The 16,412-nt window shown below is 45.8% G+C and overlaps 1 protein-coding gene across 1 annotated transcript in view; it reads left to right on the plus strand.

Moving 5' to 3' along the window:
- The window catches only part of LOC135398674 (neurexin 1-like), a 36,145-nt gene that overhangs the window by 3,802 nt on the left and 15,931 nt on the right, over positions 1-16,412 (plus strand). The window contains exons 2-11 of the mRNA XM_064630059.1: positions 1,429-1,559; positions 5,687-5,878; positions 11,249-11,575; positions 11,722-11,953; positions 12,007-12,150; positions 13,279-13,583; positions 14,750-14,776; positions 15,039-15,194; positions 15,252-15,404; positions 15,954-16,245. Of these exons, the coding sequence (XP_064486129.1) occupies positions 1,429-1,559; positions 5,687-5,878; positions 11,249-11,575; positions 11,722-11,953; positions 12,007-12,150; positions 13,279-13,583; positions 14,750-14,776; positions 15,039-15,194; positions 15,252-15,404; positions 15,954-16,245 (1,959 nt within the window). The remainder of the gene's footprint in view (positions 1-1,428; positions 1,560-5,686; positions 5,879-11,248; positions 11,576-11,721; positions 11,954-12,006; positions 12,151-13,278; positions 13,584-14,749; positions 14,777-15,038; positions 15,195-15,251; positions 15,405-15,953; positions 16,246-16,412) is intronic.

Here is a 16,412-nt window from a genome sequence, read left to right on the forward strand (position 1 = left end):
ATCGGAGTGTATGGTCGCGGTAGTGCTCGGAAAGAAGTGTTCGCATGTGGCACGCACGCACGTCGAGCATTGCTATACATTATTTTTCTTCTTTTCTCTCTCTTTCTCTCTCTATTCCTGGCGCTGTTCAACAGATGGGAGATGGAAAGAAGGAACGACATTACGAAAGAACGGAGGGTAGTAACGTGCATCTTTTTTATTATTTTTTTAGTGGTTTTGTTTTGAAAGAAGCTACGAGTTGGAAGAATTTGGGAAATCCACGCAATGCTTTCTGTAACGTTCCACGGTTTCGGAAAGAATAGTGCGTTAGTGAGAAAACAGTGGCAGAGTGAAATATGGAAGTCCTATATTTGGTTTGCCACTCTGCTACCGTAATTTTTTATTATGTTCTTACGCGGACTAACCCTCGTTTAGGCAATCCACATATAGGCCTTTCTCAAGATAGACCATTTGAAATACATTGTGAAACTGCGAGTTAGTATGTCTTTTAAATGCGCGGTGACGGTTCCCTCCATAAATTTCGGCTCCTTTTTGGGCTGTTGTGTATTGCGCAACAGATAAGGCTCGCCCTTGCGCAAGAGCGATGATCGCACCTCCTTATCTGTAGCGTGTAGGAGAGAGGTCTTTGTTCTATACATGCGTTCCCTATACTCTTAAAACAAAATTTCACCACATAGCATGCTTTTATAGCCAACTACTATCCCGAATCATATCGTACTGCCCCCTGATTGCTTGCGTACGCCCTTTTTGTGACTCTTATGAGGTTACGTTAATGGGGGTGACATGTACATATAACATATGCGGTACGGTCACGTGAATAAAAAAAGGAGGCGAGAGAAAAAAGAGAAACGCAAAACGGAAAAACAATCATACTCTGGAAACTGAACAGAACAAAAATACACACTACAGAACAATACAAACTACAGAAATGGCACACCATGCTGTATATGTAACATGGTAAATGTTTCTTTTATAAGTGACGTGAATTTATAAGCGATTGGAGCTCCTTGGATGTAAGAGCCAATATCTCCATATGCTTCTTTTTATAACCCGACCCGACCCGACCCGATCCGATCCGATCTGATCTAACCTAAGGTGGTAGTGGTGGTGGTGGTGGTGGTGAGACCGCTTGTCGTATTCGGTCACGCTCAGGCAGGGAACATCACGACCTAATCAAGTAGCAGAACTCGTCGGGTGACGCGTTCAAATTTCTTTTCTTTCTTTCTCACAATTCAATTCAAATTCATAAAAATGTTTACACTTTGTATTCATGTTTCTATTGTTGTATTTATCTCAATGGTCTCAATAAAGCGTATGTCTCTCTCTCTCTTCTAAAATCAGGAGCGATGACAGTATCATTCTCTCTAGTTGTCAGCCTCGAGCCCGTTGTGCGGTGAGGTTCTGTATTTAGAGTGCGACTCTTGCCAGAGCTTTTGTGTGAAAACACTCTCGCCAATGCGAGGGAACTTACAAGACTGAGACACTTCCTCAGATTCGAATCTCGTGGTCATGATGGGCAACACAACAGGAAGTACTACGAACTAGTAGGAAGTAGCAAAGTAAGACTTTGTTACTTATTCCTTCATTCCTATTGGTCCCGCGCGCTGCACATTTTTGCCGTATTCCCTTTTCTTCAACGTGGGGTAACGGCAATGCGTCAGTCAGGCAGTTTGCTTACGTCTTTTAGGATGGCGTAGCAATTTGCCGTCGCAAAAATACGCAGCGGTGTCACAGTATATGATGTGGCACCGCTCTGCACGGAGTAATTTTGTGATGGCACAGCGCCTGGTGGTACTGCGCTAGACCAGTTGTTCTCCTCGTAATGTTGTAGGTCGTAATATTGTGCATCACTGCACGATTCATTAATAATAATAATAATAATAATAATAACAATAATAATAATAATAATGATAATAATAATAATAACTTTATTTTGGTTTAGGTAACCAAAAACAAACCACTAGGGTCTTCTTATTTGTGCACCACAAAATATTATGCATGAAAAACAAAGACATTCAAATAGACAAAAAAGCAACAAAGTTAACAGTGAAACATCGAAGTTAAACAGAAACAATGGCACTAATACGCTCTTACACTCTTATACAATACACTCTTAGAAATGAACTTCACCGCATAGCACGCTCCTAGCCAACCATCATCTCGAACGATATTGTTATCTGCCCTGGGTGCTTAATCGCTTCATCGTCGTTATGGTCGTTACAATCTAACGAGTGGCGGGAAATTCAAAAAGGAGGGCACGTGACACATTGCGCGTGACGTGTACCACGGCCTTCGCGTATCGAGCGAAGAGCGCCGTGCACGTGTTTCAACACGTGCCCACCTTTTTAAATTTCCCGCCACTCGTTAGCTTGTAACGACCGTAACGACGATGAAGCGATTAAGCCCACTGATTTGTTGAAAACAGGAGGCGTACGCCTTTTTTGTGACACTTATGATAATAGTCACAAAAAAAGGCGTACGCCTCCCGTTTTCAACAAATCATGGCAGATGACGATATCATTAGAGATGATGGTTTGGTTAGTGGTGCATAATGGCCACAAAGTAGGCTCGTCCTCCCGTTTTCAACAAATCAGGGGCGAGAACGTTGTCATTCGGGATGATGGTTAGCTAGGAGCGTGCTATGTGGTGAAGTTCATTTTTAAGAGTGTACGGCTATAGTTGTAATGCAATGGTGTCAAGAATGAATGAAATATGCCCCACGCTTCGGTCTCGTCCTGGTCATTCTTAAAGACGGGTTGAGGGATTTTCCGTGCCTCGACACAGCAAAATTTTAACTGTTGACTTGAGAGAATGCCAGAACATTCAATCCAAGTATTGAGTAATGCTACGGCGCATTACTCGGTCAAAATGCAATTTCATTATTAATTACGTGTTCCCAAAATGTAACGCATTACAATTAATCATTACACAAATGTAATGCATTACCGGTAATGCCTTACTTTGTGAATACGTTAACCCCAAAGTCTAAGACGGATTAATAAATCTGGAAGGCAAAGCACAAGCACGTCAAACAGTGCACTGACGAAGAGCCAGAGTTTCCATTTCTTTTCTGAATAACGCGTCCTGGAGTAGCCAGTCCCGAGCCACTCGGGACTGGCTACTCCATTTTTTCTTTTATAAATCAATCAATCAGAAGGTCACCTGGAACCGTACGACGAGAGAGAGAGAGAGAGAGAAAGAAACCTTCTTAACAAGGCATTTTCCGATTCTTTGAGCATTTTCTACCACGAGATGGAAAGTAATCTGCACGGAAGACAAAGAGAGCGTAAGCTCGCCTTAATTAAATATACGAGCACCTATAAATCTCTCTCGGATGCCTTATACATAGACTCTGGTATCGTGTGTGTGTGTTTTATTTTCTTTCGTTTTTCCTCTTTATTCGGTAAGTTCAGCAGCGACCACTGCTTCCTTAATTTAGGCGACGCGAATCTTTCTAATTAGTGAAAATGAGCGCGATGGTGCGCTTTAAAGGGGCTAACGAACTGCCTGCTAAAATTTAGGCGGGGATCACGTGACACTGGGCACGCCTCCTAAACGGGAAGCTACGCGACTCACCCAGCACATATAGTGGCGTATACGTGTTTGAAACAGTTAAACCTCCCAACTTGGACATCCGCGGTGCAACTGCAATGTGTCCTACTTAGGGAGGTGTCCGACTTACAGAATACAAGGGGAAAATAAAAAGGGAAAAGAACACAGCTGTGTTGCCAGAAATGTCCCCCTTCTTCAATTCATGGTCATATAGTGGTACCTGGTACCTCTCGACCCGCTCTTCACTGATAATTATCGCTGATGTTTGGTTTGGTTCAATTCCGTGCGGATTCCACTGAATATCATTACCCTTGGAGCTTTTCGAGCAGCGTGCTGCTTGCTACTTGGAATTAAGCTCAAGGACTTGTCTCGTTCATAAATTCCACAACAATGGCGTACGCACCAGTTTTCTTCAAATGAAGGGAGAGAACGATATCACTCGGGATGATGGTAGACAACGATCATCCCGCAATGGCAACGTTCTCTCTCCCGATTTTGTTGAAAACTGGAGGCGTACGCCTTTTTGTGACACATGTGCAGTTACTGTAATCGTCACAAAAAGGCGCACCCCTCGCGTCTCCCACAAACCGGGAGCGATATAACGGCATTATTCCGTGCACTCTTAAAACAAAGCTTCACCACATAGCACGCTGAAGGCCAACCATCGTACAGAGTGATGCCCCCCTGTGTGAGGCCTACAACGGCGAGCCCTTTCACCTGTACCACCACCACCACCACCACCACCACCACCACCACCACCACCACCACAACCACCTCTCTTTTAATAGTGTAACGCTCTGGGAGGGAACCGAAACGAACTGAAGATCGGATGTGTACGCCTTTTTGTACCAATTAACCTATGCATGCTGACACAAAAAGGGTGCGCTGCGTGCTTTCGACAAATCAGTAAAGAGAACGGCATCATTCTAAATGACGCTTGGTTCCCATCGTGTCTTGTGGTGAAGTTGGAGTGTCCTGTTAATTACAGAGATCGGCGGGATCTTGCGCCTCGGGTCAACTTCATAGGCCGGCATTTTGCGGGGATTTGCATCCAGGTCACATTCTGTCAATTTCATTAGTGATAAAAAGATAAAGCATTGAAATTACTGTGTTTATTACGATACAAGCTCTCATGCAGTGGACTGCATTTCGTCAGTACAAAAACAATGAGGAGGCGACATTACAGGAGGTGACATCTACCGCAACAAAAGCGTCATTTCGCGCTTCTCCGCGACCAACCGCGACAAAAATATGTAAACCGAAACCAATTAATTACTGCAACAAATGACCCGCTTCGGTGGCAGATTTTTCTCTCAAAAGTGCCCACTGAACGTCCCAAAAAGGGTAGTACCCATTTTAATGGCGACGGCCCCTGCTTTAGAAGTTATGTTTCTCACGAAGCTCATTTGAATTTTTATTTAAATAATGATCGCCTCCCACTCATTCACACGGGGCGCAGCTTGTAAATGGTATCGGGACAGATACTTGCAAAAAAGAAAGTTCTTCGATTCGTGCACCCGTTCGCGAATTACTGGAAACGTGTAGTAATTTAAGTATTAATTTAATTAAAGTGTATTAATCGCGATATATTAATTTTCGCGAATTTGGCGGCCGCTAAAAATTCGCGAAAAATTGTACTCGCGAACACAGCTTGATGTTTATCCCGCGAAAGGAAACAGCCCTGGAATCGCGAAATGAAATACACTCGCGAATAACTTCGCAAATGACTGAATGCGCGATTCGGGAAAATTGATACATGGCGAATAAAAATACATACACTTACAGTATTTAGCCCTGGGGATTTAACTGAAACACTATAACACACGGCTTGGCCACGTGAACGAAAAGAGGTGAGGAAGAGGTGAGGAAGAAAGACAGGGAGAAAGAGAAAAACGCAAAACAACAACAACATATAAGTAATGGTGATGCAGTGGGATGTTTCGCCGCTGAGGCGGCACCCTATCCCATTTGTTGAGGGGAAACGAAAAAGTACGTACACTCAGGAAGCAAAAGCCCATGGTGGAAGCATGTAGACGTTGATGGTTGCATTGTCTCGTTGTGTTCCACTCAACAACAACAACAATAATTGAATGAACAACTTATCAATAATTCCGCTTTTTTCCCCCTTTTTCAGGAACAGTACTGTCTCTTTGCGGACAGTTGCTCCGAGTCACCGACACCATGCCGTCCTCAAGTCGTCCTAGCCCCGGGTCCCATAGCGAAAGCTAGGCTGGGGTTCCTGGGCCCCTTCGCTGCAGGGGCCCCTCAAAGGGGCCCCTGCCACTTTTTGCTCTGTGCCCTTTTGCTTCTTAATTTTCTCACACACGTAAGTCAGCTGCATTTACCTAATTAACTCGCTGTAATTACTTTATTTTTATTTGATTGATAGTTCATGTATCGTATTCTGGGAGGCTCAATATAGAACTAGAGTTGGAGCCTCCGGGTTAATTATTAAGCAATTCGGGGCGTATTAGCATACAGAAAGTACACAATATGGCATATATTATGCAATAACAACTCAATCGATGAATGTACTATACATTATTATACAGGGTGGTCCACCAACCATGATAGAAATTCATAGTAAAAAACATAGGCCCCGGAGAGACATGCGGTCAAGGGATTTTTTTCTGCCAATAACTTTTCCCACATATTGGTAACATTTTTATTTCATTTCAATTGACGGAAAGTTAATTTCTTGAATTGAACTCTGAAATTTCCTTAGGCAACCTAACGTTTTCTTTCATCCTTCCTTCCTAACATCCTTCCTTCGCAGCTTTGCGCTCAACTACCAGCCGTCAAAAAAGAGGCGGAGCCAAGGGCTCATTTCCACGGATTTTCGGCGAATTTATTTCGGCAATTGCCATTGCATTACGAGTGGGATTATGTGCTATACCCCTATACTGAGTAAAATGACCACGGGGGACCAATTTCGGAGTTCAATTCAAGAAATTAACTTTCCGTCAGTTGAAATGAAATAAAAATGTTAGCAATATGTGGCAAAAGTTATTGGCAGAAAAAAATCCCTTGACCGCATGTCTCTCTGGGGCCTACGGTTTTTACTATGAATTTCTATCAGCCTATTCCCATTTTGCCTAACCCGGATTATCGGATTAAAGAGGCGGGAGGGGTAACAGCCGTTAGGCGAAATGGGACTGCCGTGCAATCTCATTAGGCAAAACGGGACTGTCGGCAAGTGGGCGTTACTTACACGCTCCGACCCGATGATCACGTGTGCAAGAAATGAATGTGCTCGTCGGACAACTACCTTACGTCGTCCGAAACAAAGACCCTTTACATTTGCAAATATAAGGTGTAAATATAATGTACAAATATAACAAAAACATTTTACAAACATTTTACATAGTGACTCCTGATGGACAGCATGACGAATGAAACAAGGCTTCGAGCCATGTTCAGTGTCACCTGAGCGATGTTAAATATGGAAACTGGTGCCACTATAGTCGTGTTTAATTTAACTCTTTTTTTTTTCTTTCGTGTTAGCGCCGCCAAGCTATCAGCGACGGCGAGGTGCGAGATGTGGCTATGTGGAGATGAGAGGTGGCTATGAGCGACGTACAGATGAGAACAGATGGAGAGAGGACAGCAGGAAGGAGTGGGGGGATAGGGGGTTAATATGCGTCTTGGGCAGACTTCAGGGGGAACTGTGCCGGTATTCGTCTCGAAAGTCTTCCGAAAACTCAGGGAAAACCTCAGACAGCACAACCGGTGGCAGGATTCGAACCCACCGCCTCCCAGTTAGCACGACACCACCGAGCGAGATGGCTTAACCCACGTTCAACCTAACTACCGTATTTTCCGGTGTATAACGCGCGCGTTATTCGGTAAAAAGGTGCTCTGAAGAGGGCCTGCGCATTATCTAACGGTGGGAGTTATACATGGAAATATTTTCCGACAGGAATTCCTTTTCTGGTCGGTGTCGTACAAATTCTAGTCTCCTCCAGGGTGTGCTGTGAATTTCTCCCAAATCACTTAGGGTCAGTTGAAAAAGCCGGCGTAGGGCGTTGGAATTAATAAAAAGTTGTGATGCTACTTAAGAATGTCATTGAGCAGTCAATAATTCAGAATGGCGAACGGGACATGATGTCGTACCTCGATGCCGTGGGACATCTATGCATATTGAGTAGAGCTGCAAATTTGGAAGAATTTCGAAGTGCAGAAAACAAAGCTGCCCTTTTAATTTAAAAAAATGTAAATAAGAACTATGTTTTCACTCTTGCACAGTCTATATTTGTGAACCAACAGATGAGGGAGGAAACCATAGTGTAATATGAATTATAAATACAGACCTCATGCTTCAGTGAAACCAACAAGGTTGCATGTAAAGTTATATGAAGATCCGAAATTGACTTTTGGCAGCATGCCAGAGGACCGCCTTCTTTCTTACGTAACACGGATTAGTAGGCGAAGTGGGACTGTCTGCAGCATACATTAGGCCAAATGGGACCCCCTGCAGTTCGAGGACGGTGAACCTGCTAAGGGATGGCGAGATAATCTGCTAAGAAGCATTAGGCAAAATGGGAATAGGCGAAATGGGAAGACACGGACCACCCTGTATAACTAGACAAACAACAATGAGGCGTGAGAAAATATACAAAATGTATAAGACAAAAAGCGTGCACATATAATGCAAAATAATGACAGAAGGATGACGACCTGGGTCTGGAAACAACTCCAGAGAACACGCTTTAGACGATATGTTCCATTTGAACTTGGTGTCATCCAGCAAATTCTATGCGGCAACAGCGGTTTAAGTGAATTTTTGTGTTCCATAGTTAATGTTGACCATCAAGAGATGGCACACTCTAAAAACTGAACTTCACCGCATAGCACGCTCTGCGCCAACCACTGCCACGAATGATAGGGTTATCGGCTTATCACTTGGGAGCTTTATTGCTTGCACGCGTTACGAGCTAATGAGGGGCGGGGCACTCGTCGAGAAGGGCACGTGATAAAACACGTGCACGGAGGTCTTCGCGCGAAACGTGAAGGGCGTGATATACGTCACGCGCAATCAGTCACGTGCCCATCTTTTTGAATTTCCCGCCCGCCTTTTTGAATTTCCCGCCTCTCATTATAGCACGTAACGACCTTAACGACGATGAAGCGATTAAGATTAAGAGGGGGCGTACGCCTTTTTGTGCCAAATTAGATGCACGATAATTGACACCAAAAGGCGTACGCCCCCTCTCTCATCGAATCAGAAGCGATAACCCTGTCATTCGTGACAATGGTTGGCGCAGAACCTGCTATGCCGTGAAGTTCAGAATATAATAGAATAGAAGTGAAAAAAAGAAAAAGAAACGGAAACGTAGGTCGTACTGGTGCGACCAGCTGTTCCATGACGCTTGATGCGTGGAAACACTGAATGATTTCAAAGATTATTTCAGGACGTATGTCCTTGAGGTGGTTCGCCAGGACACACAGCGCAGGTTGTTGGTGCTGCTTTGGCCAGCTCCCCAGTACCTTCTTAACACTAAAAGGTCGGTTGTCAAGTTTAGCAAGGGCGTTCTTCAGTGTTCGCCGACTAGAGTGGAAGCGTCGGCACGTGACCAGCACGTGCTCCGTGTTCTCCACAGTTCCGCAAGTTGCGGTGAAGCCCAGTTTTTAGAGCGCACGTTGAAAATTCAGAACGCAATGATGCAGACGAAGCAATATTAAGACTAATATCGGCACAGATCCCTGTGAAGTCGGCCCAGGACGTACGATACCCCCGCACAACATGCCGCCATGCAGGCCAGGCAGACCGCTCGGAAATGTCACGCTACCCAGCAATATTACGAAGCAACGACTGGGCCTGTAGGCACGAACCCATAGTGTAAGCGAACAAAAGTAAAACGAGAAAGTAGAGCAAACGGAAAATATACGAGCAGTCCGCGTAGCTCGCCACGTGGAGTCATGTAGGTGTATAGGCGTTCGTAGCGGTAAAAGTCCTTTTTAGATCGAAAGGTGCGTACGCACGTGGGATCGTCACGCGCACGTCTCGTATACGCGTTTTCCTTTTTCTTTTAACGTGCACGTCTGGGACGTTGTTGCAACGACCAACATAAAAAGATAATTGTGTCAGCCCCACAACGACAGCTTCGGTCAAAAAGCAGCACGAACGGCCTAATCAACACTCACGTGTGGCTTATGGTTAACCCTGCTCGGGGAGTTAAAGGTCGGCTGCGACATCGGCAAGGACAACCTTTGTCTTTTTGTCATTTCTCGTGTGTTCAACAGGTAAAGGGTTGAAAGCTAGGACTAGTCCCGTGTTTCTTTTTGTGTGTGTATTATGCGTTTTTGCGACACTTACAATGCGAACTAATATTGTTATCACAAGACCGCGCCCTAAAACCGAACATTACATCGAATGGTACCGTTATTACTCCTAATTTGTGGAAAGCACAGGGCGTACGCCTTTTTGTGACAATTAAAATTTCCGCATGAGTGTCACAAAAAGGCGCACGTCTTCCGTTTTCAACAAATCAGGGGAGACAACGATGTCGCTCGGGCTGATGGTTGGCTACGAGCGTGCTATGTGGTGAAGTTCATTTTTAAGAATGTAGCCAACCATAATCTCGAATGATATCGTTATCTGCCCTAATTTGTTGAAAACGGGAGGCGTGCGCCTTCTTGTGACGCCTATGCTGTTCACAATTGTCACAAAAAGGCGTACGCTTCCCGTTTTTTAACAAATCAGCGCAGACAACGTTATCACTCGAGATTATGGTTAGCTAGGTGCGTGCTATGCGGTGAAGTTCATTTCTAAGAGTGTGCCTCAGTGTCACAAGAAGGCGTACGTCTCTTGTTTTTAACCTATCAGAGGCAGAACGATGCCATTCAGGATCACGGTTGGCTAAGATCATGCCATGCGGTGCAATATTTTTTTTTATTGTTGTTTTAAGAGTGCACAATGCTATCCTACTCTTTCCTGGTTGCTTGAAAACGTCAGAAGTATGCCTTTTGGCTGCAGTTGGGATACACATTGTTATAAAAAGGCATATTCCCTACTCTCTCCTTAAATCAAAAACGATAACTGTATTCTCTGCATGAAGATCCCATACACTGTTAAAACAGAACTTCGCCACATAGCACGCTCCTAGCCAACCATCATTCCGAATGATATCATTCCGTGTCCTGATTTGTTCAAAACAGGGGGGAGGCGCCTATCTGGGACATGCATAATGTGTCCCAGATAGGCACCTCGTCCCATTTTCAGGAAATCAATACACAGAATGATGGTTGGCTCTGAGCGTGCTATGTGGTGAAGTTCTGGTTTAACAGTGTAGAGTGTCTAGCCCGCTTACCTCACCTCATCCACTATACATTTGTGTGGTGTCTGTAGAATTCTGCCCCGTAAGTCAGATTTTTTCTTGATTTGCACGATCGCTTGCATAATTGGTTCTTGATATGTTTGAATGTACTGTATCGAAAAATATGGATGAACTTTTCTGATAGCAGGTAGAACTTTTGTCATTCTGATAACAGGAAGGAAGATCTATTCCATCGCATAATCATACTCACCCTATGCATGCGTGAAAGTGGCCCCACAGCCAGTCAGGGAGCCGACAGTCCCTCCTGCCACCACTTCCCTACACCTCTTAATTAAATTATTTGCTCCTACATGTTAAAGAGCTAACGCTCAAATTCTCTTGACGCTTTGTATACCACATATACTTCGCATACGTTCCAGGTTATCTGCAATCCTGGGTCAGTAGTACCCTCCGTTGTGGTGCTAGAAGGTTCGACGACGTCGTACGCCCAGTTTCGGCGATGGGTGACGTCAGGTTCGTTCTCGACGCTGTCCATAGACTTCCAGACGGCGGACCCTAGTGGTCTCCTCTTGTATGCGGACGACGGTGGCCAAGGACATTTTGTCGAACTGAAGCTCGTCGAAGGGTCCCTGAGGCTGAGGTTAGGGCCAGACCCTGCATTCGTGCTAAGCGCTGGAAGGAATCTACACGATGGTGCTTGGCATCGGGTCGAGATCCAGAAGGAACGTCATGAAGCCAGGCTCAGGGTTAGTTGTCGTACTAGCTCTTTAAAGTGTGCATGGGAAAAGTGTACCGCTTTTACGCTGTGTCCTCAGCGCACCGGAAACATAAGAGTAACGAAAACTTGTGCTAGGTCTTCTCTAATCTCAAGGTTTCACCTTACGTCCATCAGGTGGACGAAGATATGAGCAGCGGCAAGCAACGGAGCTTCGGTGACCATCCCACCAATCATTCGTTGGGCAACAACTTCGTCTACGTCGGTGGCGTGCCGTCTTGGTACGGCGCTAAGCTGGCTACGCTGTCCTTGCCCACGGTATACTTCGAACCAAGGTTCAGGGGAGCAGTCCGAGGAGTTGTCTTTGCTTCAGAAGAGGGCCATCCAGCTAAGAAGCAAGAACCAATAGGTACACGGACTGTGGAGCGAAACGTGTTCGTCAATAATGCGGACGGTGCGCAGGTTTCAAAGGTGTGCGCTTCACCGCTGCGGATGTCTGCGAACAGAACGACCCTTGTGAGCACGGGGGCGCCTGCATCAGCACCGACACTGGTGCCGTCTGTGATTGCAGGGGGCTAGATTTCGAAGGAGCATTCTGCGATCAAGGTGCGCATTCTTTCCCATCATTACAATACGACATTACAGGTGGACACGATGCCTGTTTACAGATACATGTGGAGTTGGTAACAGTGAGAGGTGCGAGTACACACATGCACGTGCGGAGGTGCGACTAATGTGAAGGAGTGGTGGAGTGAATGTGATTAGATCGTATTATACTTCGAGACAAGTCAACCTCTACAGCTCAACTCTGCCCGCAAATCTAAAGATGCCCGTGATTGGCAGGCGGGCGCATGACACCTCCGAACGACGAAGCGCATGGTACGCCTGCATGCTGTTGCGTGTAAACTGATCATGTTGCGTGAACACTCATCCGGGATAACGTACTTAGAGCACATTAGCTTTCATATCAAATAAGTAGAATGTTCGTGATAACGTAACATGCGAGTCGGCTTCCCTGTCTGCCTGGTCTCCGCCATCTTCTTCTATGTCCCACTTTCAATGTGCAGACTACATTCTCTTCTGGGGAGATGACTTCTGTGACTGTAACATTTGAGTTGTCTCTGAGTCTAGTCGACCACAGTTCTCTCGAGAGGCTGTTTGTCACCAGAAAGTTCTACTTAGAGAGGCAGAACGACACGGCCCCAGAAGTTTGCAACGGGTGAACGGTCGGTGATCGATCTGCTGCATACCGCTCTTCTGCGACTCGCGCTTATTCTGCTAACAACTGCACACCATGAGCATGTGTTGCATGTCAGAACAAGCAAAGTAAATATCGGAACGGGAATTTGCGCTGATACGAAATATGACATGCCATTAGTCGGCCTTGGAATGGTGTCTTTCTGGCAGCGCGAACGGCTTTTGGTTCATTTAGTTCTTTCTCCTCGCACTTCGTACGCATCCAATAATGTATTGAGTTCTCTTTTCAATTCGCTTTATTCTGTTAGAGTATGTCTTGGTGTTTTAGTTCTTTTCAATAATCAGACTAGCTGAACAGAAATAACCGACCTACGAGAACCCAAGGCCCTGATTTTACATTCTTCTGAACGAAACCTCCTATCCAGCATAGCAGAACGCAAGTACTTTTACATCCTGCATTTCATCGCTGCCCTTCGACAAAATATAGTTGATCAGCTTGACTACACTGCTTATGAGTTATGAATGCACCTCTTACAGAGAAGCGTCAAGCGGAGGCGACGTTTCGTGGCCACGAGTTTCTAGCCCTGGAAGCACCTTCCGCTCCTGTGGTCAGCACATCGGACCAGGTGTCCCTCTCCTTCAAAACCCGCCAGGCAACTGCTCTCCTGTGGTACAGCGGCGATGGCCTCGGGGACTTCATGTTATTAGGTCTCAAAGACGGCGGTTTACTTCTCTCCGTGAGCCTCGGCTCGGGAGCTCTCGAGAAGACAGTGCGCCCAGCAAGGGTGCGCTTCGACGACAATCAGTGGCACCGGGTTGTGGTGCATCGAAAAGTGCGAGAGGTATGAACACCACGGTTAAGGCCACGGGTACATTGCTTTCGTTGCGAGGAACTGTTGATGTGCCTTACCAGAACCGACTAGAGCAGTTCCAAGTGGGCGCCGGATGGCAGTCGTAGTGCAAGCTCATAAGGCGGGCTTATAGCGAGAGCCGAGAGAAATTTCACTGTAGAATTTAGAATATATTCTTCCTAATTCACGTGTTGCCGTTCGTTTCTTCTAGCTGCAATTTCACTGTGGAGCTTTGACGCGCGGAACATTTATGCAACAACATGAACTACTGACATATATACTCGTACACAGCTAAAAATGGAGAGAATTCAGACGCCTAGTATTCGTTTTTTTTTTCTTTTTTTCTGGCTATTGTGTAATCTGTCGACTGTGCTTCTGGGGGGGGGGGGGGGGGCTTCACCGACATACTTCCCCAGGCAGCGTTTTGGCTTCAGGATGGTCTGGGACCGACTACAGGATTGCGCAATAAGGGAACGTTTGCCGATGTGTTGGCCAGAGATGTAATATCTTGAAATTCGCAGATGCTTAGCTGTAATGAGTTTTGAATAATTTCTTTTTACACCGGTTGGTTGGTACTGCTTTTGGACATGCATGGTATCTCTTGAAGGTTCACAAATATTCGTAGCTACGCAAATGTAATATTTGTACTAACGAAGACTGCAGTGGGGTTTGTACTAAAAGGCCTTTCCAGTTCATTATAAAACTGACATTGCTCAACAGGTTAGCTTAACGTTAGAAAATAGACACATGCGAAAATGAAGAATGAATAGCGGTTCATAAGCGTTAGGGGCATTTTGTAACTGACATTTTGCATTGGTGACTCAGTTTTGCTGATGTAACAGTCTTACGTAACATGCTCACGTGTATTTGTCTGTGTACCATGTTCATCGACATCTCTGTCGATGTTGTCGATGTCCACTACATCATCATCCCATGTATGCGTGTGCGTGTGGCATCTTTGTTTAATGATATCATGTTTTGCGAAGACCAACAAACTGTAAGAGTCCAGGGTCACTCAATCATCAAATCGAAAATTACAAATTAACGTTCATATAATTTATTTTAAAGTTAACGTCTTCGTCCTTCCACAGAACTTCCTTCATCGTTGATGAAACGCACGATAATGTAATGGCAATGACACGTGCTTTTCTTTACAGATAAGCAAGGCGACGAGCTTTTATCATGTAAGTATGACAGCAACCTTCAATTAACCTTTCATTATAGCTGAGAGAGCGGAAGGGTGTACGGATGTCCCTAAATCTCCAAGTGGCAGTATCACAGTTCCTTCTAAAATGAGTCATTTTCGTACCAGTTGTACTCCTCAGCATGCGTGGTGGTTCACTGCCTTGCACAGCTTAGGAGGTAGCGAGGAACACCCCCACAGAAGCAAAAGTAACGGAATACATAGCCTTACAACTGATCGTTTGATACCTTTGTCCTGCGCAGCTGTCAATCACCGCTGATGGCGTGTACACGGAACGTGGTTCCACGTCGGGATCTTTCTCGTTTTTAACAAGCAGCCTCCTGTATGTAGGCGGCACTGAAACGCAGCCTCTGCCGGGCTACAAGAGTAAAAGCAACTTCGTCGGCTGCCTCAGAAAGGTACACTTGCAGCCAAGCCCCTGTCGTCTTGAAAACAAAGCTTTCCCGGCATCGCAGGTGGAGTTCTCTGCGGATAGCCTCTCCCTGGATCTAATAGATCAGGCCAGATCAGGCAATCACCTTGTCCAGCCACGAGGCAATGTCCATTTCACGTGCCAAGAAGTGGAAGCGGCTGACCCTGTGACGTTTACCACAAGAGAGTCTTATCTGGTAAGTCACAATAAATGTGATATCTGGGAAGGGAGGGGGGGGGGGGCAGTGTAACGAGGTTATTTGTGTTTGGATGGCGCGGAGCGGACCATGAACCAGGAGTATGGTACAACGCTGAAGAAGCATGGGCGTACTTAGAGCGGAGCGACCTGGAACTCCAAGGTCGCATTGTCAAAATAGTGCACTCTTTAGTCATATGTCGTAATGATTATTCTCAGATGTCATAGAAGGAACCTCTGGACACCCACACAGTGCGCAATGTCCGCCTCCAGAAATATATTTGGTAAGGGGTGGGGGTTTTCACGCCCCCCCTAAAAGCGCTTTCCCCCCCCTCTGGAAAAAATTCTGGGAACGCCCATGTGAAGAAGCGTCACAAAGCACGCACCCATGGCGGGTCTGTACTTGGTCTCAGTTCCAGAGTAATACTATGAGATCCACATTAGCTGGGAGAGCGTTAATTCGCTAGCGTTCCTATCTTTCTTTCAATCACTTTGATGTTTACGAACATTTCTGTGTCAGTCGTTCAAGAGAAGGTGTCCCTGTTCTTAGGCTTTACCCAGCTGGGAAGATCCTCGAAGTGGAAGCCTGTCCTTTCGGTTGCGCACCGTGGAACCCGATGGCGTCCTGATGTACGACCGCGGTTCGCAAGGGGATTTCTTCGCTCTGGAACTCCTGGACGGGCGCCTCTTCGCTGTGCTTAATCTCGGCTCTGGCGCCGTTAAAGTGCGGGCGTCTTCACGACGTTTGGATGACGGCCACTGGCATCGAGTCGGTTTGAGTCGTACTGGACGCTCAGGAAGGCTTACGGCCGATGATGACGTGCAGGAGTTTAGTACACCAGGTGAGGACTATAAAGTTCTTTTGTTCGTAATTTTCCTGGAAATTCGTTATGTTGGTACCCGACTCATTGAAACCGACGAGGAATATCATCTGTTGAATGATGTGAATGCTACAAATTACAACAGCGGGCAGTAGAAGCGTGCTGAGTATGAATGCTGCCACTGCGAA

Source organism: Ornithodoros turicata, chromosome 6, assembly GCF_037126465.1.
Source record: "Ornithodoros turicata isolate Travis chromosome 6, ASM3712646v1, whole genome shotgun sequence".
Lineage (NCBI taxonomy): Eukaryota > Metazoa > Arthropoda > Arachnida > Ixodida > Argasidae > Ornithodoros > Ornithodoros turicata.